The 26,616-nt window shown below is 53.0% G+C and overlaps 9 protein-coding genes across 9 annotated transcripts; 4 read left to right on the top strand and 5 right to left on the bottom strand.

The window, feature by feature from the left end:
• The first annotated feature begins 904 nt into the window (after positions 1-904).
• Positions 905-3,304, top strand: BKA58DRAFT_361251 (major facilitator superfamily domain-containing protein). Its single transcript, XM_046168776.1, has 3 exons — positions 905-2,126; positions 2,191-2,778; positions 2,827-3,304. The coding sequence occupies exons 1-3, from the start codon at positions 1,360-1,362 to the stop codon at positions 3,257-3,259; spliced, it is 1,788 nt and encodes a 595-aa protein (XP_046025299.1). The 5' UTR covers positions 905-1,359; the 3' UTR covers positions 3,260-3,304.
• On the bottom strand, positions 3,305-5,050 carry BKA58DRAFT_385086 (uncharacterized protein). The gene has a single exon (XM_046170334.1). It carries the CDS (start codon positions 4,592-4,594, stop codon positions 3,344-3,346), a length of 1,251 nt encoding a protein of 416 aa, XP_046025300.1. The 5' UTR covers positions 4,595-5,050; the 3' UTR covers positions 3,305-3,343.
• BKA58DRAFT_361257 (heterokaryon incompatibility protein-domain-containing protein) lies at positions 5,051-7,657 on the bottom strand (the record flags this gene model as incomplete). The annotated part of the gene is made up of 2 exons (XM_046168777.1): positions 5,051-7,026; positions 7,072-7,657. 2 exons carry the CDS (start codon positions 7,655-7,657, stop codon positions 5,318-5,320), a joined length of 2,295 nt encoding a protein of 764 aa, XP_046025301.1. The 3' UTR covers positions 5,051-5,317.
• A 761-nt stretch (positions 7,658-8,418) lies between these two features.
• BKA58DRAFT_176865 (Aldehyde/histidinol dehydrogenase) lies at positions 8,419-10,151 on the top strand. The gene has a single exon (XM_046165301.1). It carries the CDS (start codon positions 8,570-8,572, stop codon positions 9,998-10,000), a length of 1,431 nt encoding a protein of 476 aa, XP_046025302.1. The 5' UTR covers positions 8,419-8,569; the 3' UTR covers positions 10,001-10,151.
• On the bottom strand, positions 10,108-13,022 carry BKA58DRAFT_457900 (glycosyl transferase family group 2-domain-containing protein; the record flags this gene model as incomplete). Its single annotated transcript, XM_046174648.1, has 7 exons — positions 10,108-10,669; positions 10,718-10,872; positions 10,935-11,027; positions 11,081-11,861; positions 11,910-12,183; positions 12,231-12,713; positions 12,828-13,022. Coding segments are annotated over 7 exons (2,436 nt in total), but the record flags the coding sequence as incomplete, so codon positions are not given.
• A 1,411-nt stretch (positions 13,023-14,433) lies between these two features.
• On the bottom strand, positions 14,434-16,031 carry BKA58DRAFT_385092 (HORMA domain-containing protein). The gene is made up of 8 exons (XM_046170335.1): positions 15,608-16,031; positions 15,535-15,560; positions 15,441-15,479; positions 15,363-15,391; positions 15,169-15,314; positions 15,048-15,121; positions 14,734-15,000; positions 14,434-14,684 (listed from the first exon to the last, which is right to left on the bottom strand). Exons 1-8 carry the CDS (start codon positions 15,731-15,733, stop codon positions 14,672-14,674), a joined length of 720 nt encoding a protein of 239 aa, XP_046025304.1. The 5' UTR covers positions 15,734-16,031; the 3' UTR covers positions 14,434-14,671.
• BKA58DRAFT_385093 (P-loop containing nucleoside triphosphate hydrolase protein) lies at positions 16,032-18,089 on the top strand. The gene has a single exon (XM_046170336.1). The coding sequence runs from the start codon at positions 16,072-16,074 to the stop codon at positions 18,052-18,054; it is 1,983 nt and encodes a 660-aa protein (XP_046025305.1). The 5' UTR covers positions 16,032-16,071; the 3' UTR covers positions 18,055-18,089.
• Positions 18,090-19,145: 1,056 nt separating this feature from the next.
• Positions 19,146-22,029, top strand: BKA58DRAFT_469476 (uncharacterized protein). Its single transcript, XM_046175148.1, has 5 exons — positions 19,146-19,247; positions 19,307-19,425; positions 19,506-19,694; positions 19,754-20,642; positions 20,696-22,029. Exons 1-5 carry the CDS (start codon positions 19,174-19,176, stop codon positions 21,906-21,908), a joined length of 2,484 nt encoding a protein of 827 aa, XP_046025306.1. The 5' UTR covers positions 19,146-19,173; the 3' UTR covers positions 21,909-22,029.
• A 3,424-nt stretch (positions 22,030-25,453) lies between these two features.
• On the bottom strand, positions 25,454-26,527 carry BKA58DRAFT_316176 (uncharacterized protein; the record flags this gene model as incomplete). The annotated part of the gene is made up of 4 exons (XM_046167564.1): positions 25,454-25,566; positions 25,621-25,846; positions 25,911-26,327; positions 26,381-26,527. 4 exons carry the CDS (start codon positions 26,525-26,527, stop codon positions 25,454-25,456), a joined length of 903 nt encoding a protein of 300 aa, XP_046025307.1.
• Between the last annotated feature and the right edge of the window lie 89 nt (positions 26,528-26,616).

The following is a 26,616-nucleotide window of genomic DNA, read 5'->3' on the forward strand; positions in this document are numbered from 1 at the left end:
TCCCCAATGATGAACAATGAACGATGAAAAGTGAGCCTTGCCAGAGGTCGTGCAACACCAAAGCGCAGTCTCTAGCCAATCCTCTTGCCACCGGTGAACGAGTCTGCATGAGGAGACATGCCGGCTAGCGAATGGGTGACTGAGGCACTGTACGGCGCTACGAGAAACCCTCAGCCTCGCCAGTTCCAAGAGAAGAGGCCATGACGGACATCGCGATGGATTTCCAGGATGAACAATGTTGGGCGCTTCTCTTAGGCCGGTCTTGACGCCCGCAGTTGCCTCGTACTGTCTACGCATCAAACTAGTGGGGGGTTTGTGGCAAGGGTGGGAGTAACAGAGAGACGAAATTATGTTGCTCCCAAAAAGCGATAACGAGAAGAGAGAAGGAGTGAGTCCAGATTGGCTGAGAGAAACGCTGCTGAAATGACAAGGATGATGGAGACGTGGCCTGCATCAAATGGAAAGAACGACCTACGTATATTAGTGTAGTATCACTACTGCTTTTCAACCTTGGAAGCTGTCAATCACCTTGAAGTGAAGGCAGAAGATGGTTTCGGTTGTTTTCAGACGTCGAGACGGCAATACAATTGTCGATGGAGCTCATCCAGCCATTCCGACGCGCGTGCTGGTGAAGCGCGTGTTGTGGCGCGACAGAAGTAGACAGCGGCAGATTGTTGACATGTTCTACCTGTCAGCGCATCAACGGTAGTTGGGCGCAAGTCTGTGGGAGCTTCATGATAATGCATGATGAGGTTGTAGACTCTATAGCTGAAGGAAGCGTGGTGGTGAGAGGTTTGACGACGCGTGCATTACAATCGCATTTACCCGGCCCCTTGCCTAGCTCCCTAGCTAGCTACATAGCGCCTTCCCCTCCCTTGTCTGACATTCAGATTTCTCGGTGCATTTACCTCTCTGCTCCAATCGCATCTCCTACATTTTCTGCGAACCCCCAATGAAGCCGTCGAACGACAGCGGCTAGCTTCAGCCGATCTCGCAGTCCCATGGAGGGCAAACTTCATCCGTAAACGGCATATCGGCTGCAGCACCTGCCTGCCTCGGTTACGCTCCTTCCAATTATCACCGCTATGCCTTGTGGGTTTATTCCCGCTAGATTAATCATCGCCACCATGGAGGTGGAAAGGGCGCGCGCGACTAGCCCATCTCGAGCTCCAAGGCGCGACATTGGAGGTTGTGGATGAGTTTCTACACGCATCACCACTAGCTGGCTCGAGGCGCACTCGTTGCAATTATTCATATACTGTGTTTAGGCTACTATAAACAAACAGCGGGAGCTTATTCGTGGGTACGCATTCGCTATTGGTTGAGCGTGGGATTCTCATCGGCGCCGACGTCAGCACCATGTCGCACAGTAACTTTGCCAAAGACACGGCCGTGGGAACGACATCAGGCACGCATACACGGAACACACCACCATCAGTCAGGTCGTACACTTCAGACAAGTCCCGTGTAATCGAAGACGTCGAAATCGAAGACGACCGCGCCTCCATCTCCTCAGCGTCGACGCATTCCGACTCGATCAACTCGGTAGTAGATCAACGTCCGTCGATACATCATACATGGAGTAGGAATACAGGGCACTCATGGCCTGGCGATAAGGAGGATGCGATCACAACTGTCACAACGAACGCGACGCAAGACCCGCGCTTCGAAATCGACTACGAGGATGGAGAAGACCCGGAGGAGTGGCCCATGTTGAGGAAGGCTGTTGTCATCTTCTTCATGAGCTTCTCGACACTGGTCGTAGTTATGTACTCGACAAGTTACACAAGTGGTATACCGGGCATGATGGCGACCTTCGGCATTCGGTCGAAGACGCTGGTGATCTTGGGGATAACAACCTACTTGTGTGGTCTGGCGATTGGATCACTGCTACTGGCACCGCTTAGTGAGATGTACGGCAGGAGACCTGTCTACCTAATCGCTGTCGCCGCTTTTACGATCCTGGTCATACCATGCGCTCTGTCCAACAACCTAGCACAGATTCTCGTCATGCGCTTCTTTGGTGCCATCGCGGGTGCGGCTATGATTTCCAATGCCCCAGGCACAGTCTCCGATATATCCAAAGAAGACTATCGCGCACTGGCCTTCTCGATATGGTCTTTAGGGTAAGATTCCTCATGTACGAACTACGTGTGAGACATGCACTGACTTCACCAATCGAAATTTTAGGCCAATGAACGGTCCGGTCTTTGGTCCCCTTGTCGGCGGCTTCGTCTTCCAAGCCCTAGGCTGGCGGTGGACGAACTGGGTTGTCATGATCGGCTCTGGCGCATCCTGGTTCATGGTGTTCCTGATCCCTGAGACATACAAACCAGCGATTCTCCGCGCCAAGTCAGCAAAGAAGCGCAAAGAAACGTCCGACCCCCGATACTACTCTCGTTACGATGAGAAGAAGGCTTTCTGGCCTTTACTACGGGAGAACCTCTATCGGCCGCTTAGTATGGCGGTCAACGAACCGATCTGCATCTTCTGGGACGTATACATAGCACTGGTCTACGGAGTCTTGTATCTGTGCTTCGTGTCGTACCCCATCGTCTTTGGTGAGCTGCGAGGTTGGTCGCCTGGACTTGTTGGGTTGGGTTATATGGGTATTGGCATTGGCGGTGTCATCACGATAGCATCGGAACCTCTGCTTCGTCGTATGATCAACAGTCATAAGAAAGACCCAGAGACTGGCAAGCCATACCCAGAGGCTATGGTCAGTGTGGTCGTCATCGCTGCGGTATGCGTTCCTGTCGGCGAGATGATCTTCGCTTGGTATGTAGCCCCCTCATTTCGACATCGTCTATGCTAACATGGATATAGGACATGCACCCCCAACGTTCACTGGATCTTCCCCCTCATCGCCGGCATACCCTTCGGCGCGGGAAACTGCGGCGTCTTCATCTACGCATCAAACTACCTCGTTCACTCCTACGGCATCTACGCCGCGTCCGCTCTCGCTGGAAACGCCGTCTTGCGATCCGCCATGGGCGGTGCTCTGCCCCTCGCAGGTCCAAAGATGTATCAGAGTCTTGGTCCACACTGGAGTGCGACAATGCTGTCGCTGATTGAGTTTGCGCTCATACCTATCCCGGTAGTCTTCTACCTCTACGGACACAAGATCAGGGAGAAGAGCGCGTTGATTAGGCAGATGAGGGAGGACAGGGAAAGAGTGGACGCGAAAAAGAGGAAAGCTGCTGAGAGAGCGGAAAGGGCAAAGGGTGGGATGATCGATGAGAAGAAGTTAGACGTCTGATGGACTTAGATGTATAGGAACTACGCACGCACCGAATCAGACTACTGTTTGTCAAGTTGCATTTACATAGCTGGGTATCGTTCCCTACGCTGTTTGACCACCCCGTTCAATGTCGTGATCAAAGTAATTCTCATCTACCCCACTGACAATACTCCACGTCTCACTTCCATCCTGCTCTTCCTTCAATATCACATATTCATCTTGCCAGTCATCTTCACAGTCACTGAGATTGTCGTCCGAATCCCGGTCATCCACATCCAGCTTCTTTTCCTCCACCCTATCTCGTTGCCTTCTCATGGCATTCTCATCCTCCTCCATCCTCCCCCTCGACTCCCCCCTAACCCACTCAACAAGACTACATCTCTGCACCTCCTCCGGCGCCGGCACCTCCCACTCCGTCCCCACCCCAAACTCCGCACAAGCACACTCCCCATCCAAAGTGCACCAGCATGAACACGCACAAGACCCCTCACACGACTCTGAGCATTCATATCCGCAGCCAAGAAACCAGCACCCAGACATGTTTCTATGCCACTGCCATGTATACTCGCCCCACCACCAGAAGCCTCGAATGGAAGGTAGAGCAGGTTCGTTACGGCTACGACAGCGTTGTTTGAGTATTTTAGGAAGTGTGAGAAGGCAAGTTAGTGTGGCGTGTGCGCGGATTTCAGAGAGGGTGGTGGGGAGGGTTGTTTCGTGGGGTTTGGCAAAGGGCGCGGTAGGTATGGTAGCGCTGACGCGACCGGATCGCCTGTCGTCGCGCATGGTGTGCGGGAGGATGGATAGCGGCGTGGGGCTTGCGGGTTTGCCGTAGGTATGTATACGGCGCTCTTTGACGCGCTGCATCTCCGCGATGCGGCGTCGTGCCCAGGTGCCAAAGTCTTCGCCTGTTATGATTTCGCCCTCGGCTGTGCCTTCGAAGATGTGGGCGTTTTTGCCGAAGAGTTCGTAGGCTTCTATGTCGTCCATGTGCTCCATGTTTACTTTGTGTGCCCGTTTGTCGTAGCAGTCGTCTTCCCATTCTTGAATGTCTACCCGTTTGGACTCGTGCCGAAGCTGATTCTCTCGTGCGAGGCGATATCTGTCATTGCGACGGCGCTTGTTGCCGCTGTAGATACGCTCAGGGTATCTCTTCGATCGTTGGCGCACGCGACGGGCTGAGCGGAGGTCTTTGAACGGGTGGTCTGAAGTCCGACCAGCGGCGTTCATCGCAGGTTCGGAAGGGAGGGTGAGGAAGCCGAAAGGCAGGTCCTCATGTGTTTCTGGCCACCCGCCCATGCAGGCTGTACACCAGTTGGCGGGATAGCCAGCCCATTCGAGCGTCTTCTGCTTCATCGTGACAGGTTCGAGGCGAAGGGCTCCTAGGGCGACTTGCAGATGGAAGGCCTAGCCGTGTAAGTTATTCAGAGGTTAGCCGTCATTATAGCGGTCTCCATTGACCTTGAAAAAGCCTGGATATGTCATCTTAAGGCGTTCTACGGTCTTCGTGGCTCCGCCCTTGCGCGGTAGATGAGGGCGTATGGCTGTGCAGAAGGGCGGAAGTCGACGGGAATGTTGCCGCAGGACTCAGCGACGACGTTAGTCTTTGATCCATGTGTATTTACGATCTTCCATATTATGCGCAAGCTTGCGAGGCACTACTTTTGCACGAGATCATAATGGTGGTTGAGATGGGTGTGTGGAGGAACGGTGGGGTCGCGAAGTTCGTGTTTGGACGGGGGTGCGTTCAGACGGCGCGTGGTAATAAAGCAGACCCGCGCAATCGACGGCTTTTGTGAAGTTGCCTAATTCGGACTAAACGCGAAACAGCACACTACCACAACCTCCAATACCTCACCTCAATCCCGATCCACTGATTTAATTGATGAGCTAATAACATACAGACGAAACACCGTTAATACATGAACAATAACTTCTTGATATTGCCAGCTCTGGTTCGTCGATGAAGTCTCCAGAGCACTTTCCTAGTTGTACTCAACATCCAAAAAAAACCAGATTCTTGATTTGAATCATATGTTTGGATAAAGCGAGCTTTTCCGATGAACAGCCAACAGAAGTTTAATACACATGGAACTCTTCAAGCTCAGACTGAACAGATCCATGAGGCTGCAACGTCCTCGAAAGCACGTGACGCAATCGCTCGCGCAATTTCGTCTGATTTGACCACTGAGGAGAAAAGGCAATGCTCTTGATTTGAACACCGTTCCTGCCATCAAAGCAGGGCCGGACGATTATCGGTATCTCAACACCTGGACATCGGATAATGAGGTCACCTGGCTTGACGTTTCGTCGACACTCGCCTATGCTGGGTCGTCCGAGCGGTCCCGGGTTGGACCCCTGGAACAGTATTGTTGAGTCGTCTGCTAGAGCGTTGCACACGGCGATGTGGGTACTGAGTAAATTATGGTCTGTGGCCTTCGAAGTTCCCCAACGCGAGCCATCTCGTAAAAGGGAAAAAAGCGCCGAGACCTCCTTGCGTCTGTGTCTGCATATGAAGCGTTCCCAACAGTCGAATTGAGCAAAAGTGCCGATATGTCCATAGAATGGCAAATTCATGTTTGTTGTCTCGAGAATTTGGAGCAATCGTCCCAGGTTGTGAATGTGTTTACGATATTCGGCTTGCTGGTACGACGACTGAGTCTTGTAGAAGTTGAAGGTTGCAACGACTACGCCCTGTCGACGACCATGTATTGATATCGCATGATCGCCCACCATGGAGATGCGTATATTTCCTAGATTTCCGCGATCCGTATCGTCTGCAACTTCACCAGGGGCGGCAAGAACTCGTGTCCGGTCAACATCACCAAGATCGCAATGTTTGCTTATGCCGAACGGACACGAGCTCTTGTCACCCCTGGTGACGTGGTTAGAGCGAATGAGTCGCTCGATATCCCCCCATTTATTTTCTCGGTGTTCATTGGGCGTCCAATCCGGCACCCAAGACGGCTGCCCCTTCATGTTGTTCATTGCAGCGATCAAGACTAGATGTGGTGACCCTGTTATCTGGACAAGAAGCCGAGAGAACGAAAGGTAGATCGCTTCCTTGGATTCTCCATAATCTACCCGGGGCAGGGGGTGCCGGGTGCGACGTTGCAAGATGGCCCAAAGGCCAAAAGCCATGTCTTTTGACACTGTGGCATCTCGAGTGTAAACGCCGTCAATGAGATCATTCACATTGGTTTGGCGTTCTTCGTTGCGATACAAAACGCGCGGGGACGATAACAAGACCAGACGTACCATCATCACGAGAATGATAAAGACGGCTGTCAATGAAACGGCGAAAATCACCTTGCGTTCGTGAGGATTGGAGCCAAGGAAGGCGGACCAGAGCAGGAAAGCGAGTAAGAAACCGAGAAAGCAGAAACTTATCCGATCGGTCAGGCGGTGAAGTCGGCACATGCGTCTCGAAAATTCTGCATAGCCTTCCAGAGAGGAGTCGCTTGCAGGGTCCGAATTTACGCAGTCCGGATTTATATCCTGTCTACTCATAGCAACCCTCTTCCAAGGGCACATATACGACCCGAGACGAGGGCTCGCAGTAGCCAAAAAGATCAGACTGATTGCGAATCTGTTCCAACAGATGTGAGTGCTACCGCAAACTATAACCGGGTTGGAAGCGAGAAGGATTTCTTGGTAGGTCCAGAGTCTGCTAATCCAATCCCGCTGTAGCAGATCCAATAGGTCGTCTTCGGTTGCATATTTCGCATCTCTGCTACACAACCGGAGAATTATAGGGCTCAGAGGGCCCCGCCATGTACCGACAGAGTCTTCACAGGTCAGCGTGGATACGAATTTGATGTCACAAGGCTCACCATGAAACACGAAAGGGTGCCTTATCAAGCTCCAACGTGCTATAGTAGCAGAACAGGCTGCGAGGAATGGGCGCCCGTAATCAGCTTTGGGAGTTTTAGTATCACCGCTTTCCGCCTGGAAATAATCCAAGAAGCCAGCGGTTTCCATATATTTGATTGCGCGATCACTTTTCTCATTACCCTCACCCAGCCACACATACACAGTCGCAGCTTGCGAATATATGTCACCCATCAGCGGAATCTGGTGCTCCTTTTCCTTCGTGTTCTTTTGATCGATGCAGACCGCATCGATCCATATTGTGAAAGCTCCGAGGCGCGCTCGTAGATGCTGCAGCGCTGAATAGCCATTGACAGAAACGACGATATCTACGCCGCTGCATGTAATGATTCGATTATCCTTCGGTGAGCCCCAAACGTAGGAGATGGCGGTAAAGTCGGGAGAGGTTTCTAGGTCCACGATACGGAGAAGGCCAACTACAGCGGCTGCTTCAGTCGACGCTGCGTCGACATCGAGAACGCGTATACACTTTGAGGTTGGAGGTATGGGTAAATAATGGTATGGCGCTGCGGCGGGGTCATCGGCCATGACAATTGATGCCTATTAACAAAAGCGCAATAAACCTCAGGTTCTGCGAAAAGAATGAACAAGGCGGAGAGACGCACTGCAACATATTTATTGACAGTGTAGTCCACAACACATGCAGGGGAAGCCAAGAAAACGTGGCTTGAGCAGAACCGTATCGTCTGCATGGAGGGCTGTGTTGTTGACTACTCCAGGTTGGCTCAGGTTCACGATCCCACCAAGGCGGCGGTTAGGGGCCGGCCCGCATGGTTTGTTTTGGCTTCGCAAATGCTGTCTCTCGAAGCAAGAGACAAGAGACCTCGGGATGCCGTGGGTAGATTTGAGTGTGTACACATGGCCCCCAAGTACATGGACGATTCCAGGGGCGCTGATACAGGAAACGAAGACGGGGCTTGACCTTAGCTAGGTGCGCATCTCCGAAGCGCTACCGGTCTACCAGCCACCCGCACCCGCACCCGCAGCCGCCCCTTCACCACCCGTGCAGCCTTTCCATACCGAAAGAATAGAGTGCGCCTTTGACTCAGACTGCGGTCTGGTCCTGGTTCGGGCTGGGTCATTGAGATTGTACTTTGGTATACGGTATGATTGCGATAGCTTTGAGGTTGTTCGCTGAGGACTCCGACAGCAGAGGATGACCGCGAGGAAACAGCCGGTGCGATATATTCCGAGTGTCGCACCGCGCTCGTGCGGCCCATGCGATGTTCGAATCGATGCAACGTGTGTCCTGCGCAGTGCTGCGACATCTGCCGAAGAATGATCGACGCGGCTTCACGATGACGTAATGTTCGCCTTGCACTGATTGGTGATGCCAACACGCCCGTGAGGTTTCTGTGTTCTGTATATTTGGCCTCGGGGAGACGAGGAGCTGTGAGATTTTTGGAATCGTGATCAGTTCTCGACGTAGATCCATCCACCATGTCCTCAAACACTCAGTCCACAGTCCCTCTCTGGATCGACAACAAACCAATCCACACGCAAACCACCATCCCCGTGACCCAAGCCAGCACCTCCAAAACCATCCACCACGCCTCCTCCGCTTCCACCACCGAAGCAACCCAAGCGGCAGTCTCCTCATTCTCTGCCTTCAAATCCTGGCGCTCCACCCCTCACACAACCCGGCGTTCCCTCCTCCAACGCGTAGTCACCTACTACGACTCCCACGCCCCCTCACTCATCGCCGCGCAAATCGCCGAAACCTCCTGCACAGAAGCCTGGGCGTGTCAGAACGTCAACCTCTCCATCTCGTACCTGAATGAAATCGCCGCGCAGATAAGCAGCGTAACAGGCGTCATCCCCCCAACCGAAAAACCCAACACCCAAGGTTTCGTGTTCAAAGAACCGATCGGACCAGTCCTATGCATCGCGCCCTGGAACGCCGCACTCGTTCTCGCAACGAGGGGGATCGCAAGTGCCATAGCCGTAGGCTGCACCGTAGTCTTCAAAGCGAGTGAACTCTGTCCCCAAACCCACGGACTCATCACGCAAGCGTTTGCCGAGAGCGGTTGTCCAGATGGGGTGTTGAACCAGGTTCAATGTCGACGGAAAGATGCGGCTGAGGTGACTGAGACGTTGATAGCGCATGATGCGGTTCGCAAGATTGAGTTCATTGGTAGCGCGGAGGTGGGAAAGAGGATTATGGGGATCGCGGCGAAGTATCTTAAACCGGTGTTGATGGAGCTAGGGGGGAAGTGTCCGGCGATTGTGCTGGAAGATGCGGATTTGGAAGAGGCGGCGAGGCAGTGCGGGATGGGTGCTGTGTTGCACCATGGGCAGATTTGCTTTAGTACTGAGAGGATTATTGTGATGAAGGGAGTGGCGGAGAAGTTCAAGACGTTGTTGGCGGATGCTATGCGGGGGATGGAGGGTCCGGCTGGGTCCGCCGTGTCAGAGGGTATCGCGAGGCATGCTGAGGATGTTATTCGGGATGCGCAGGAGAAGGGCGATGAGGTTCTTGTTGGTGGTGTCGACGCTGCTTCTTCTGGTAGTGGGATCGCGCTCAAACCTACGATTATCGTCAACCCTTCGCCTTCATCTCGCATTCTGGACGAAGAGACTTTTGGCCCTTCAGCTTCGCTATACGTCGTTTCCTCGGACGAAGAAGCTGTTGCGTTGGCGAATCGCTCGGTATATGGTCTCAATGCTACGGTTTGGACACGCGATATGGCGCGGTTCATGAAGATGTCGCGAGAACTGGAATATGGCCAAGTGCACGCCAACAGCATTTCAGTCTACACATCGCCGACCGGAAGCCAAGGCGGCGTTAAAGGCAGTGGATTTGGGCGGCAGAACGGGCAGTGGGGACTAGACGAATTTGTCGTCGAGAAGTTCGTCACTTGGTGCGGGTGAACAAGGAGGCCTTGACATTGCCCAAGAACGACCAGACAATCACGAACACGGCGGGTCGATTCTAGTGTTTCATTATTTCAGGCGAAGACTACGTCGTACTCTCACATACGGAAAAGTCCAACACACCCCAAGTATTAGTACCAACAGTCAGATTATTATCTTCTTCCGTCTTCTCTCCTCAACCCAGAGTATCACCAAGCACCGGTGGCCGCCTTTACCAGGTAAAATTCATCAGCTGCGGGTTAAGCACAATTGGCAACAAAAAGTGGAAGACGACCACGGTGCCCATAGGCCAAACGGCGATGAGCTCTTTGATCCTCCAGTCCTCTTGCAGAGCAAAAGCCATGGTAATCATAATCGCAGTCATACCAATGCAGAAAATGAAGCTCCACTTGAACTTCCTCAACACCCTGCTGATGGCCAGGAAGAAACTGACTTGTTCGGTTTCTTTGGAGGTGGAACCCCACTCAAGAGGCCAGCTGACGAAATGCGCGAGGAGAGCCTGCGAGACGTGTAGAGAGATGCCGCCGAGGAAGATGGTTAGGAGTGGGATCCATTTGATGTTTGTCCAGAGGCCGCCGAGGATAGAACCTTCGCCGATGCGGTAGCGGAGGACGGCGAGGGCAATGTTACCGAGGACACTGAAGACAATGATGATGGCGAAGTAGACTGATGGATGTTAGTGATGCGCGAGACAAACAATGATGTGATGCTTACCGCGGAAGGAGTTGATGTAGTAATGATCTAGCCATCCGTTGAAGAAACCGATCAAGAAGTAGTTGAGTATGGTGAGAGCCCATGAGCAACCGAGAGCGTAGTAGGTACCGATGTAAGCCATGATAGTAACCTTTGACGCGAGAGGCATGCTGGAACTGGTATCATTGTGTTAGCCGAAGAACGGACGAGACTACACGACCTCTGAAGGTCTACTTACAAGATAAATTTGCGGAAAAGCTTGGTGAAAGGACCTCGAGTGAGCCAGTAGACCAAGGGGTTGAAGATCAGCTCGTTGCAGCCGTATGCATACCTAGAGAATGTGAGTTGGCAACTGAACAATGTTGACGTTGAGGGCAAACATACTTCTCCCAACGGGCAAGCTCATCGTATACGGTGAGGGATACACCCTCCTTGAAACCGTCACCCTGGTATGAGGCCAACCGGATGATGTAGCCGGCACTCTGTAGCCGCAGACTCATATCGAAATCCTCAGACACCGTCTCCTCGGACCAAAACTTGTCAAACCTTTGTCCACGTTCTGTGACCTCATAAGCCACCTTCTGGAGTGCCTCCCACCTCAGGATGGCGTTGTGACCGACGAAAGGTGCGACGTCTCCACCAGCGACAGCAAATCGGATCATGGTGTAGATCATGTTGGTGAAGAAAGTGATGCCGTTCTCGAAGAAGTTGTTGGTGACGTTCATGACCCCGGAAGAGTACTGTAGAATGGCCACTTCTTGACCCTGCTCCATCTCGCTGACGGCTTCGAGCAGGCAGTCCTTGGGCACACGGGTGTCGGAGTCGACCAGGAGAATGTGGTCGCCAATTCGGATATTACCATCAGCCCAAGCCTCGCCCTCGTGTTCAGCCATGACTGATTCCATGACCTCCCTGTAGAGGGCGTTCTCTTCGAACTGACTCCAGCTCTCTTCACGCGGATGTTGTGCCATGACCTCTTCAACCCTGCAAGTGATTCTTAAGGCGTAATTCATGTTGGATGCCTTCTTGAACTTTCCAGGGCGGATGAAGGGCTTTGATCCGTGCTCGCCCTTAGGATCGTGCCTTGGACGCGCTACCCAGCCAATGCCGTGCTCGTCATAGAATTCCTGGCGCTCTTGGGACTCCTCGGCTCCGAGAATTTGCACTAGCAGATGTCAGTGTGGCTCACATTACGCACTGGCGCAGCACTTACTTCCGTCGTCGTTAACGAAGATGTTGGCGCTTCCTCCCTGCAGCTCGTAGGTAGAGATAGCTTGCTTGAGTGACCGAATGGTGGGCTCAATGACGGTACGTAGACCCTCCTTGTAGACAGGCATTTGGATCGTTACATGTGGGAGCGACTTGCCAAAGGTATCACGGTTGATGCGCCTGGGTGCTTTGCCAGAGTAGTAGCGGCTGTTCTCTTTCATCTGATCGGTGGGGCCAACGATTTGGGCAAAATTGCCAACCAGAGCTTGGAAGAAGAACTGATAAAGTCAGAAGCAAACTCGTAGAGTGCAGGCATATGACTTACTAATGATAGCCAGACTTGCGCAGGTAAGCAGATGATGAAGAGCAGACGAAGCCAGTGCTTGGGGGCTTGGAACTCTTCGATGGCGATTTGCCTGTATCCGGAACCGATAGCTACGGTCAGAAGAAGAATAGACATGCCGCAGTAGGCAGCCTGCCACAATTTCATGTCTCGGGCCTCCTCGCCAGTGGCTTCTCCAGAATCACGCGAGTCGTCGTAATCTTCCATATCGATTGCGAGGTTCTTTCCTGACTTCTCCAACTCCAAGTCTTGGGCATCATAGCCGTATTCAGCTCCACACATCATCCTCATCAAACAATTGATGATGAACTCTGCGCGTTCGAGCGTCAGCTTGGGGTCGTCCTGCCACACTACCAGCATGCCTCGTGAGGCAACGAAGGCAGCGGACTGGCCCCTTTGGCAGTATGGCAAAGCTTCAAAATCGGGAATAACCTGCAAACGAAGGCCACTCTGGATTTGTACATACTGGCCATTAGTTCGTTCAAGGACATACTGAATGACCCTGGTGGTAACGGTCATGGCGCACTGCAAAGTGTTAGTGAACACGTTGAGCAGGTGTTTGGCAGTTGCTCAACTTACTCGGACGTTCAACTCGGTGACAGCTTCGTAGAGACCTGTACCATCGGTTTGAAGCGCGTTGGGGATGCAGGAATAGCTGCCTTTTGACTTCTTCATAAAACAACCTTCACCAGCTGCTCCAAAAGTCCATACCCGCTCCTCTTGCTTGGTGTGAAGCCAGTTGGCCAGGATCTCGGCCTTGACATCGCGAGCAGCATCTGTGTGCACGGTACTGTCACTGCCGTGGATGCTTCCAGACACGCCAGAGTGAGCGCTAGCTGGAGCAAGCTGCATAGGTGTGAAGCTAGCCGGTGACTCGTCGCCAGCTCGAGGTTTTGGCGCGAGAGGATTCTGGGGTGATGGTTCCTCGCTCCCACGAGTGCCATCATGCGGTCGAGAGACACCACTCTCTTTTCCGAAAAGTCTGTCGGTTAAACCCATTTCTGCGTCTTTGCATATGAACCCAGGGTGAGGAATGGCTGTGAGTTGTGCGTCTGAACGACAAAGGACAAAGGTGCACACGGATGTTAGGTAACGACTGAGAAGACGGCAACACCAAGCGGTTAGCGAGGAGAAGAGATACTCAGCTGAAATTCAAGAGGTGCATACCTTTTCTAGGAATTGTACGTGCGGTGGAAAGTATCCACACCTCTATAAGCGACTACCGGTGCAGCCACAACTGCACGAGTTTAGTATGCAAACAGTGTAATGTGGCGATAGTCAATTGGTATTGGTGCGCCTAACATGTGCTGAAGTTGTCTTGGGCGAGCCATGCAGGATAAGCTTGAACTTGGAGCTTCAAGGTGCCATGGAACCCCAGGTAAACGTAGTCTTGTTGGGTCGTGGTGGAAATCGCACCTGTGCTCTGTTACAGATGCGCTACCGCACGGTATTTCCTCCCTCCTCAACCAGTAGATACAGCACTCAGGCATGTAACGAGGCTGGTTATGGAGATAAGATGCGCCAAAATCAGTGACATTGGGACCGTACCAAATTAAGAAAGTCGGTAGCTTGGGAGATTCTCTGGTAGCAGTGTGTACATGTACCAGATATCCCCAAGCCGTGTGAACATGTCGGAACCGCCTGGCGAATCAGTGAAGGAAGGTGCGACAACATTTCTGTGTGTGAGATGAGGCAACACCGAGCATAGCTTGTGGGGAATGATCTGCGAACGAGAAGTTCGCGCATCCAAAAGAGATTCCCATGCTCCTATACCAAATATGTTTTTGGAAAGCCAGGCATCATTTGTGTTGCCACTGAGGTGGGGCGCCTATAACACAACAGCGGGTGTATTTTGCGGGCTTTAGGCCACGCGCATCGAGAAAATTGCGTAAGTCCGTCATTGTAACGCAACAGTACCGCCTCGTTGAAGGTTTCAACAAACCTAGATCAGCATACAAAGTGAGGTTGGAAAGATTAACGCGTGCCTTACCGAGGACCTACGCTTGACGAATCCACTTCGCTGCGTTTGCGATGCCAACGCTGTCGCACCACCAATACAAGCATGGACCGAAAGAGAACGAACGGAAGTTGTGTACGAGCCTTCAAAGCCACAGCGGTCACAAAGTCACCGCCCCACCACCTAAATCAGCGTCGGCCCAGCAGTACCAGAGGAAGCTTCTGGCCTAGGCACGTGTTCGTTATCGGATAGGTTCACTTCTGGATGAAAATTGAAGGCAACTGCATGATATTCATTGGTGTGTGGATACCGCCGCGTAGAAGGCTTTGAGAAATGCCGCGAGTTTAGTCATCGAACCCTGGAACATGCTGCGACCCAAATACTCCGTGCGCCTGGGCGAAAAAGTCGAGCAGGTGAGAAAAATGGGAAAGGACACAGAAAGGTAGAAGCTTAAACGCGACGGATTTTAGTCGGCAAGTCTAGAAGATTAGTACATCGCGTCCACAGCCAGTTCATGATGTCACTCACCTGTAGCTCACTAGAGTGTCCACACGATGGTTGCTTGTGCTGAAGCTCCGCAGCTGCACCTTCTCGCCATTCTTGATCTCCTTGGCGTCACTGTCACCCCACTCGAGAGGCACTTCAGAGTCCGTGTCGGCATAGACAAGAACGTTGAAGGTACAGTTTCCGTCCAGCATGGGTAGGAAAGTCACAGATGCAGTGATCTGCCTGAAAACAGACTGGATCTCGGCCTGGATCTCAGCTTCGGTCTTGTCTTCCGATGCCTCGCTGGCACTGGTAGTTGTCAGTATGTGTTCGAATCGGCGGGACTTTTCGCTCACTCTGGAACGGAGTTTTCTTGGTCGGCCGTCTTTTTGGACGATTTCGCCTTTGCGCTCTTCCCGTAAATTTGGACCTAGATGCTGTCAGAGACTAGGTTTCACTCTACTTCGTGTAGCTTACGTCAAATTGCCAGCGCTCAACATGCTCTCCAGTTTCTTTGCTCGTAATGACGACGACAAGCTTTGAGATCTTGCCTCCATACATCCACTCCTTCAGCTGGCCCATGATCTTCTTGATGTAGGCCTTGACCTGGTCATCGGCAGTCACTGGAAAGGTCAGAATTTGGCCGATGACGGGATTGGCAGGTCACGTACCCATCATAGTCAGCCCATATTTCTTCACGCTACATTTTGTTAATGGCTGATTGGCGTCATGGTGTAGAACAAGCTTACGCGGTGAAGTCCTCGGCTGGGTAAACACCTCTTTGAAAGCTGAGCAGAGTCAGTGACGTAGATATTGGGCGACAATGCTGCTCGTTATGCTTACAGGATGGTGTTGACGGAGTACTCAAACTAATCAGGGTAAGCGTGGAATGCGTTGCTTGGCCTCACCGACTTACGAACTCGTTAACGACTTTCGAAGAGCCCTTGAGCGCAAGCTTGTGCACCTTGGAGGAATCACTCTTGGAAGATTTTGATTCGCTCTTGGAGGATTTTGACTTGGAGGAGGTCTTCGGTTGAGACATTGCGGCAGGGGCGCGGTGAAGGTTGGCGTTGTGTTGTTTACGGGGTTTGTTGATAGGGTAACTGCGACCTGCGTAGCCTGGCGGAACAGGAAGCAACGAGATAGTGCAACAAAGCTGGTCAAAGAAGGCGCAATCAATGACCGAGTCTCTCCGAGTATCAGAGTTAGGCCTAGTATGCTTGCGGGGTAGAGTTGTCGGATGAGAGAGGTCTGGGAGTGGGTCTGGGTGCAGATGCAGGAACCGCCCGTCGCCGATAAGATAAGATCGATCAAAAAAGTCGTCGACACCACCACCCGAGTGACGAGCAGCCAGGCACGGATCCGACCTCATGCCCACTCATGCGATCATGCGTTCGAACTGCGAGCAGCCTTCTGCACGGCTGGCGGACGCCCTCTGCCCGCTGCACTGGCTTCCCGCGTACCTCACGCCTGCTTGAGCGCCTGCCGCCCCTCGCCAGAAACTATGCGCAAGCCTTCCGCCCCCAGTCAGAGCTCGAGAAGCGCATCGCCGACATCCCCATCGACCGATACCGCAATTTCTGCATCGTCGCCCACGTCGACCATGGCAAGTCCACCCTCTCGGACCGCCTTCTGGAGATCACGGGCACCATCCAGCCCGGCGGCCAGAAGCAGTTTCTCGACAAGCTTGACGTGGAGAGGGAACGTGGCATCACCGTCAAGGCGCAGACATGTAGTATGATATACAAGCACGAGGGCCAGGACTATCTGCTGCATCTGGTGGACACGCCGGGCCACGTCGACTTCAGAGCCGAGGTGTCGCGCAGTTATGCCAGCTGTGGAGGAGCCCTGCTGCTCGTGGATGCCAGCCAGGGCGTGCAGGCGCAGACAGTCGCCAACTTTTACCTCGCCTTCGCTCAAGGCCTCACGCTGGTACCGGTGCTGAATAAGGTCGACCTCCCCCATGCCGACTCGCCGCGGGTGCTTGAGCAGATGCGCGAAACCTTCGAGCTCGACCCAAAAGACGCCGTCCTTGTCTCAGCCAAGACCGGACTCAATGTCCCTGCCCTCCTTCCTACCGTCGTCGAAAAGATACCCGCCCCAGTCGGCGATCTGAAGAAGCCTCTCCGTATGCTCCTCGTCGATTCGTGGTACGATGTATACAAGGGCGTCATCCTGCTGGTGCGCATATTCGACGGGCAGGTGCGGCCTGGGGACACCATACGCTCCTTCGCAACTAAGCTGAAGTACATCGTGGGCGAGGTTGGCATCATGTACCCCGACCAGACCCCGCAGACGGTTCTCAAGGCTGGGCAGGTGGGCTACATCTACTTCAACCCTGGCATGAAGCGCTCGCAAGAGGCCAAGGTCGGCGACACTTATACCACCATTGGATCTGAGAAGCTGGTAGAGCCCTACCCGGGCTTCGAGGAGCCCAAGAGCATGGTCTTTGTCTCCGCCTTCCCAACCGACCAGGATCTCCACGAGCATCTCGAAGACAGCATCCAGCAGATCATCCTCAACGACCGCAGCGTTACATTGCAGAAGGAGTCGTCCGATGCTCTGGGTGCTGGTTGGCGCTTGGGGTTCTTGGGCACGCTGCATTGCTCCGTCTTCGAGGACCGCTTGCGTCAGGAACATGGTGCCAACATCATCATCACACCGCCCTCCGTACCCTTCAAGGTGATCTGGAAAGACGGCACCGAGTCCATCATCACCAACCCCAATGAGTTTCCCGATCAGGACCAAGCGCATTTCAGAGTGCAGGAAGTCCATGAGCCCTACGTATCTGCAACCATCACCATGCCGGACGAATATCTTGGTGAGGTCATCAAGCTTTGCGAGGCCAATCGCGGCGAGCAGAAGGAGCTTACCTTCTTCACTGCCACCCAAGTCATCCTGAAGTACGACATACCCCTGTCGCATCTTGTAGACGACTTCTTCGGCAAACTCAAAGGCTCCACCAAAGGTTACGCCTCTCTTGACTACGAGGATGCAGGCTTCCGCAGGTCTTCCATCATCAAGCTCAACCTACTCGTCAACGGCTCCCCAGTCGATGCCGTGTCACGCGTCCTGCACACCTCACAAGTTGATAAGGTGGGCCGCACATGGGTCGAAAAGTTCAAAGAACATGTCGAACGACAAATGTTTGAGGTCATCATACAGGCTGCAGCCGGCAGGAGGATCGTGGCGCGAGCTACCATCAAGCCGTACCGCAAGGATGTCCTCGCCAAGCTCCATGCTAGTGATCTCAGCAGACGGCGCAAGCTCCTCGAGAAGCAGAAAGAGGGCAGAAAGAAGCTGAGGTCGGTAGGCAGTGTAGTTATCGAGCAGGAAGCGTTCCAGAAGTTCTTAGCCAAATAGAAAAATCAATACTCTTATCCGCTCTTTCTCGCGTACCCCAGCGCTAAATCCCCGGGTGCGAACACATGCCAGAACTCGCCGTTGGCCAAGCCTGTCCGCTCGTTCGTTAGGACGGCATGTCCGATTATTCTAAACCATGTGCACAAGTCGCGACAGTACAGTACAGGACGTGCATCGCTATTCAGCACTTTGACATTTGACCTGCAACAGGCTCCGACTCTCCCTCCCGTTCCCTCATCAAGCGTTGATTCGCTGGTCATCTCATCCGATATCACCCAACAATAGCAACAATGCAACGGTTCATCGCGTTCAGCCGTTTCGGCTAGTAACGAGTCATCTCGATCCCGAACAACTGGTGGGATGCAAAGTCTGTGCGGTCCCTCAACGTGCTCGATCTCTCAGCTGATCGGCGCTAACAGGTCGATGACATCAGCCGGTCATCGAGATCGTGTGTGTCGGCCTTTTCCAAGAACCACTCGGCTTGCGTTACAGCTCGCGTACCTGACAGCAACGATCTCTAGCGCGGCTTGGATCTATGACTTAGCCGTCTTCAGCTTGGTGTCGCGATACTCGACCGTGGGTTGCATAATGCTTCGGACGGTACGCTTAGGGAAGTTCGCCGACATGACGTTTGCCCAAGAGCCAACTTTCCTGCGTGTCGAAACCAAAAGAGACATTGGCACAGCGTGGACAGCCTCAATTCAAGTATAATCAAACCTACGAAGCGAACCTTCTCCATACTCAGCTGATACTGGGATCTTTACACTTCGAGTGACAGGTCGTGGGCTGTATCTTTGATGTCTAGCGGCATGTAGCGCATCTTCACAACGCTCGCTAATCTCTACAGAGCCTAGCCGACCATGTTGACATCAAGGATGCCATGAACCTACGAACGGCACGCTTGCGACGATCCTGCGGGCATGACGTTAGGCTGATGGCCAGACCAGGACGCCTGGACGGGCGGGCAACATGGGCAAATCTCAAATCTAAGAGACGTGCCGCTGCTTGCTGCAATACCTGCGTTGTTATGAGTTTGGGTTATTCCTTACACTTGACAGCCCGCAGGACGGTCTTTTCAACCTTTTGCTTCCCTGCGTGACTTATCGAGGCTTCATCAAGATGGCGAGATTCTTGGGTCTCAGAGGTCGCAGTCTTGCGAGCGCCATTAGCATCACGTGTGGGCTTTGCTTTTTGTGAGTTACCCCATCCGTATGTGTCGCGTAGATTATTCGTCCTGACTGATCGGTCAAAGATGTTTCGGCTATGCCCAGGGTGTTATGGGCGGTCTCTTGACTGTTCAGCAGTTCTTGGACAGATTCCCTCAGGTTGACATTGTCAACCAGAGTTCTTTTCATAATGCGTGGGTCACAGGTATGTCGAACCAAGTCTCAGGGGCGCATCAATACCTCAGATTGGTACTGGACCATGCAGGGTCTGACTGACATCAACAGGTCTTACGGTCGGAACGTGGCATCTCGGCTGCATCGTCTCAGCCATTGCGACAATCTTCGTCGGTGACCTGCTTGGACGTCGGCGCACACTCATCCTCGGTCTTACCTTTTGGGTGATTGGCGAAATTATTCAGACGTCTTCCTACAGCTTTCCACAGTTCATCGTCGGTCGCGCGATCGCTGGTTTCGGTAAGCTCTCTTACGTTTTGTAGAAGAAATTCCGCACGAAGACTGACGCTGTAACATAGGCAATGGCTTCACCACTTCCACCGCCCCCGCGTACCAGGCAGAATGCGTCAAGTCGCATCGCAAAGGAACCATTCTCATGATCAGTGCAGGAGCGTTTGTTTCCGCCGGTATCGCGCTTTCGTACTGGTTCGTCTTCGGCTTTGCATACCTCACCAGTTCCTCGGCATCATGGCGCGTCCCTATCGCTCTGCAGATCATGTTCGCGCTACCCGCTATCGCGATGCTATTCGTCCTCCCCGAATCGCCGCGATGGCTTATTCTTACTGGACGCGAACAAGAGGCGCTCACTGTACTCGCGGCGCTGAACGATGATGAGCCTGATAGCTTCGAGACAAAAGACGAGTTTCTACAGATCAAGGATGCCATCTTGATTATGGCACAAGGTTCCAGCGCCGGCTTGTTTTCCAACAAGGAGCGCCGAGGATTCCATCGTGTTGTGTTGGCATACTTCGTACAGGTTTTCCAACAGGGCACTGGTATCAACTTGGTTCTGCAGTATCTCTCATGGATCTTCTTGACACGTATGTCCTTTGAGGGCTGGTTGGCTCGTCTCCTGGCATCCTGCTCAGCGACTGTCTACTTCCTTGCGTCGTTCATCGTTGTTGTCGGTATTGATCGCTTCTGGGGCCGTCGCTCACTCATGATGTTCGGTGCCTCGGGCATGTCAGCATGCATGATTCTCATTACCATCCTACAGTACTTGTGGTCCGAGCGCAATATGCAAGCCGGAAGGATTGCCAGCACCGTCTTCTTGTTCATCTTTTCGGTATTCTTCGCTATTGGATGGCAGGGTATGGCTTGGTTGTACCAGGTCGAAATTGTGCCACTTCGGATTCGTGGCCCTGCTAACGGTCTTTCGACAAGTGCCAACTGGTTGCTCAACTTTGTGTAAGTCACACTCCGGATCCAGCGCATTAGCTGCACAACTAACACCGAGACAGTGTCGTGTTCATCACCCCGATCGCATTCCAGCGCATTTCCTACCGCACATGGATCATTTTCGCTGTCACAAACTTTGCCATCATCCCCTTGGTATACTTCTTTTACCCTGAGACTGCCTTCCGCTCGCTCGAGGAGGTCGATGTCATCTTTCAGCTTGCCCACGATGCGCCCGGTAATCCCTGGCTCACCGCCGTTGGCTTCTCTCAAAGCGAGCCCCTTTGGTTCGGAAAGAAGGATCCCGAAAAGCGACTCAACTTCAACTACGGAAACAGCTCATGGCACAAGAGACTCGTGGAAAGCGTCCTCAGCCGCGACAGTGGCAGCGGAAGCAACACGAACAGCGGCAACACTGAGAAGCGACCATGGAGTAACGGGGAAAGCCCAGACTCTGGTGAGACGGCCGCACCCACCATCCCCCGTGGCCGAAAGAGATCAGAAGAGTCACCCGTAGACCCTCGACTGCACCTCTCCCCACCACTAAGTCCAGCAACGACCATGACGACGACCATCACCAGCACAAACCGACCGCGAAGAAAGCTACAGAAGCGCAACAGCAGCGCCAGCAGCATGGCGAGTCACACGAGCCAAGCTCAGCCACCACCACCCGTCTTCGGTCTCTACAACCGTTCTGCGGAAACGCATCAACCAACCATACCACACCACCGCCACACACGCAGCACCTCAACAGACTCACTTCACTCCGTACGCCCAGAATGGTGGACCGAAGATCTTGCACCCGCGCCCGTATCCACGCGTAGCAGATCATCAAGCAGACCAGGTAGCGCAGTGGAGGCAATGGAGGCCCGCGGTCGCCCAGCATCCCGCACCTCCACAAGAAGCATGTCGAACAACGCGCTCAACCGCCTCGTGAACCCCGATCTACTCGCCCAACAACAGCAGCAACGTCAACAACCGCGTAGAGCCGCATCCCAGTCATCGCTCCAGCAGCAGTTTGTTGATCACCGCTCCGACCCCGATCTTGGTGCTGGTAGAGATAGCGTCGACTACCCCGGTATGCTCGGCGGCGAAGAACGCGGCAGAGGGAGAGCTGGTATCGTGAGGACAGAGAGCGAGCGGGAGACGTACCTCCCCGATGGTGTTTATGAGGTCGTTGAGGGCCGGGTAAGGCAGCTTAGTGCTGGGCCTGTTAGGCCGGATAGCGGGGGGAGTTCGAGGAGGTACTCGGCCAGAGATGCTGGGTTTGCGAGATAAACGATGATCTGCTAACCTACTACCAATATTTCGGTTTGCGTCGTGGCGCAAGTACATGACTACTTTTCTTTTTCGTAAATTTCGGGTACTAGTTGTTGAAACACGCCTTGTAATACATACCTACAACCTTATCGTGTAACTGTGAATGGAAATTTGTAATTCTCACAATCACTTGCAGTGTGCTATCCTGGTGGAAAGGTGAGGATTTCATTTACTTCGTTATTTTTGTGTACTCGTGATTTCTTCATCAACAGGAGGTCTTTGACCTTGATTCAAGGTAACAATGCTTTGCAGTGGTTTGAACGAGTGTGATGAAGAAAAGCTTTGGAGGGTTGGTAATCATGCTATGATAACTGATGTTCGAAAAAATTGTTCTCATCGGTGCCGAGAAGACGAGCGTGTGGGTCTCATGGCTGAGCAACTTTCACGGGCAGGTAGTGCTCAAGTTGTCGTCAACCAGTCATGCTTGTGCCGTCTGAACCTTCATTCGAAGCGTGTTTCGGTAGCGTACGCACTGGTCGCAATTCTTCTGTACGAAGCCTTGGGCATTGCATGCCGTACAGTCGGGTCGGCGAGAAAAACTGTGGTTCAGTCAGCAGTCTCGATCGGTTATCATTCTTCTCCCTCGAGAGTGAATTAACAGACTGTACCCTTGCGGATGCCCTTTACATAGTGGACAGGTGGACGTAATCACAGCTTGAGGATGGGCTGTGAAGCATGGCGGCGGGCTCAGGCTAGCCGTTAAGACCTGGTTGGGGACGAATGGCATCGTAGTTGACATCGTAGATTATGCCGAGTGCCCCAGTATTTTTGAGAAATCGTTTGAGGTAGTAATCAAATGCAAAGTTGAGCCGGCAGAGTTTAATGAAGCAGATCGATGCGGCGAAGCGACCATTGAACTGAGGCATCGTGACTTAATGTCGGTTATATACGATCGCAATGAGGCCATATCTGCTTCGATGCCGTGTCGATGATGTGCATGGTTACCATTCGTCATCAGTCTTGGGCGAACATTGCAACGCCATGTCGCGCTGGCACTCGCGCGACGTCCCAGGAGACTAGATAAGAGAGGCTGCGGGACTATCGTCAAAGCGAATGGTTGTTGGGAACGTAAGATGCTGTAGTCTTCATTGTTGGGGTTTCACCTACCGGCCTTGGAGAGAGCCCGGTCTATCATGATCATGATGAAGAGGTGCAAGGAGTGAGCCAGTAGACACGCGTCGGATAACAGGCTCTTGTTTCACCAATCATACTCGTGCCTTGGACGCGTCTGAAGTAACCATCGCTGCGTTGTAACAACAGCTCAACCCATGGTAAGGTTGGACTCAAACCGGTGAATGCAGGTTCGTTCATCTGCCGCACCGATCATGTGCCGGCATTTTCTCTCGTCTATAGCGACGTGTGATTCTTAGATAACATGAACGACTTGAGCAATGCCTGCATATCAACCTTCTCAATACAGCGGTGAGTACGCGGAACAGTCTCCCCCTTGACCCGGCAGGACGTTGACGGACCGGCTCCTGAACACGTAATGTACACATCGTATCTTCAAGTTCCACGAACGCCCATGTACTGATCGCATTCCCGATAAGCAGATGAAGCAACATATCCTTGGTGCGGTAGTTGTTCCGTCTACCAGGAAATGCCACAGACGACAACCAAGACTACGCTAAGTTTCACCGCTTCTTTTCTTTTGCGATCCAATCATCGCGTGGATGCTCCGATATATCTTCAAAAACAGCGCCGTTGCGTCAGGTCGTCACAAGTGTCAATGTTGTTACACAGCTAATGCTGTGGCCGACTCGTTGGGTTGTGGAATACGCATCCGGGAGTCCGCACCAAGTTCGTGAAGACTAGACAACCACGCCTTCCCTCATCGGAAGATGACCGAGTCGTCACAGCCATGAGATTAGTAGGGAGAGAAAGAACCACCTTCTACTCGACTAGCTATGACAACTCATATCATCACCGTCAAGAGCTCTGTACAACATACGAATCGTATAGTTAGGCCATATTTCACACATACCCCGACAAAGCATGTCTCGGGTACATGGCTCTTGAAGGCTTTGTCCTAGTTTCTTGCGCGACGCCGGGTGAGCGCATGGCGCAATATGCATGCTTACGCAGTTGAAGTCTGGTATGCTTGCAACCGAATCTGGGTGAGCACATTGAAGATGTGCACATGACATAAAGAACCTTCTTTTAGACCGACACCGACGCCGACACCGACGTAATGATGCCACAATGCGTTGACATGACTTTTGTGAAAGAAGCGCGTAACAGTCACCGCGGTGACTAAGCCTTGGAATGTAGAGGTGTTTAATCATGAGTGATGATGATCATACGGGATGTGGACTCGATTTACTGATCCGTGACCCACGTTTATCTCCGGTCCGGCGTCACCGGTCAAGGTTACGATACTGGTTCTCGCTAGCGAAGAGATCGACAGAGCGACCAGATGAAAAAAAAGAGGAGATGTAACGGTTGCGCGGCGAAAAGCTCTGAGGCGAAGTCGAAACCTGAGGCTGCTGTAACCTGCAGCGTGGCGGCAACATAGCCATGAACGTGGCTGTTCCAGCTCGGGAAAACTTACCGAACTAAAGGCAGCGCTTGCCAAAGCATCGATGCAGACGTGTAAGCCTCAAACGAACCCTGATGGCACGACTTGATGACAATGTACAAAACAGGGGATACAGCGTTACCACGGCCCACACGAATCGAATACGCGCCAACGGGCCGCATAAAAAGAGAGCTGCGAGAGTTCTTCCCGATATTTTGACGGCGCAGCAACAACAGAGATATGTCTCAAATGGGGAAGGAGACTTAATAAATCGAGACTGTCGTTAATGTTGTTCAATAGCGGATGCCTGATGAATCTTCGATGATCGACGTCATGGGTCACGCCTTCGCTTCAAAGAGTGTAGCACAGGGACGTGTACTTCTGCAGGAAGGATCTCGATTCGAAGTGCCTCTCATAGGTGTTGTGAGGTCGTACGGGGTCCATGCGTTTTGTGTGTCTCGGAGAAGGCAGCTTGATGGTTCCGTTTTCGGACTGCTGATCAATACCACATCATGCATCGGGTATGGGCTGCCCAGGTGGGAAGAGAGCCTCATGAGACGCTTCAGGGGACGTAGAGCTGTTGTGGTGATCGAGGCAACAACGCAAGGCAGGAGGGAAGGAGGTTGGGGCGGAAGCGGGGCCCACTTATTAAGTAAGCATAGTGGATCTTAGCTCAAACGGCGACATGGCCATCACCGCAGATAGAACTTCTTCATCACAACCATATGAATATGGCTGGTACCCGCGATATAGGCGATGTTGGAGAAAAGCCTCGAAAATATTGTGTCGTCATTCCACGATGATCCACAGCTTTACCCCTGATAAAGCGCAAAGAGTTCTAGCATACACAACCCGCGATCGATCGCTTACCCTGCTCGCAAACGCACCACTCTGTTCCTGACTACACGAACACTTCCTCGTTCTTCATAAGTTTCTAGCCTTTCTCCTTCTTTCCGTCAGTCGCGTTGGGCTCGCGGTCATCTAGTCACGCGGACCACGGATGACCGTCCGGACCGAGCTTTGCGTTCAGAAATCCAAGCTTGAGCAGCTTCTGCTCGGTGATCTCCTGCTTGTGTGCCTCCATCTCGTTGACATCCCCTGGAAAAAATCAGCATTCGTAGACAAAGAGTTGGAACAGAGTGAGATACTTACAGTTAACGCTGACGAATGAGCCCTTGAGGTAGTCGGCCTTGGGTTGCGTAAGGTACAGCGATAAGCCACCTGTCTGGATGCCCTTGTCGTGCGCGAACGGCGTGAGCTGGTCGACGACCATACCGCGCTTGGACTCGGTCGCAGCGACGATGCCAGGGTGCACGGTGAAGACGCGAAGATTGGGCTTCTCGGCGTCCAGGTACTCGGCCAACTTGAGCAGCGCCATCTGCAAAGGTAGAGGTACGAAGTCAGTATATGTCTCACATGCACTTCGTACAGTCAAAACTTACCTTGCTGCCCGAGTAGGCGCTCATGCCGGGCACTGTGAAGGACGAGCCGAGCGTGTTCAGCAGGATGAGCGTGCCGGACTCAACAGCCTTGAGGTAGTAGTGTGCGAGGATATACGAGCCCTTGACGTTCACCTCGTAGTCGCTAAACCAAGCGTTAGGCTCGAGATCGCCGACAGGTCCGCCCACCATGCTACCCGCGGCATGGACTACGACGTCGACTGTGCCAAAGGCATCGGTCGCCTTCTTGAACAGGCTCTGGACTTCGGCCTCATCGGTTAGGTCGGCGGTGACACTGAGGACCTTGGTCTCGGGGCTGAGGGAGGCGATGGCGCTGGCGGGCTCCGTCAACAGATCTTTGTTGCGGCCGACAAGCACGATGCCCTTGGCGCCGGCTATGGCCCAGGCACGAGCCACTTCCTATTCGTTGGCGTCAGCATCTACCCCACACGATCGACAACGGACCGTCTTACACCTCCTAAACCGCCTGTAGCGCCCGTGACCAGGATGGTTTTGCCCTTGGCGCTGAGGGAGGGGTTCTTGGGGTCGATGGCGGGGTACACATCGCGCTTGAGCGACTTGGTGAGCTGGAACGGGGTCGTGAAGGCGTTGGCGTCCATGGTGAGGATGAAGAGGTTGCGTTCGAAAAACAGCGGCAGAAAAATGGTAAGAGGAAAAGGCAACCGAGTGATGGAAAAGTGTAAAGCAT

This window comes from Alternaria rosae (assembly GCF_020736505.1).
Source record: "Alternaria rosae strain MPI-PUGE-AT-0040 chromosome Unknown BKA58scaffold_5, whole genome shotgun sequence".
Lineage (NCBI taxonomy): Eukaryota > Fungi > Ascomycota > Dothideomycetes > Pleosporales > Pleosporaceae > Alternaria > Alternaria rosae.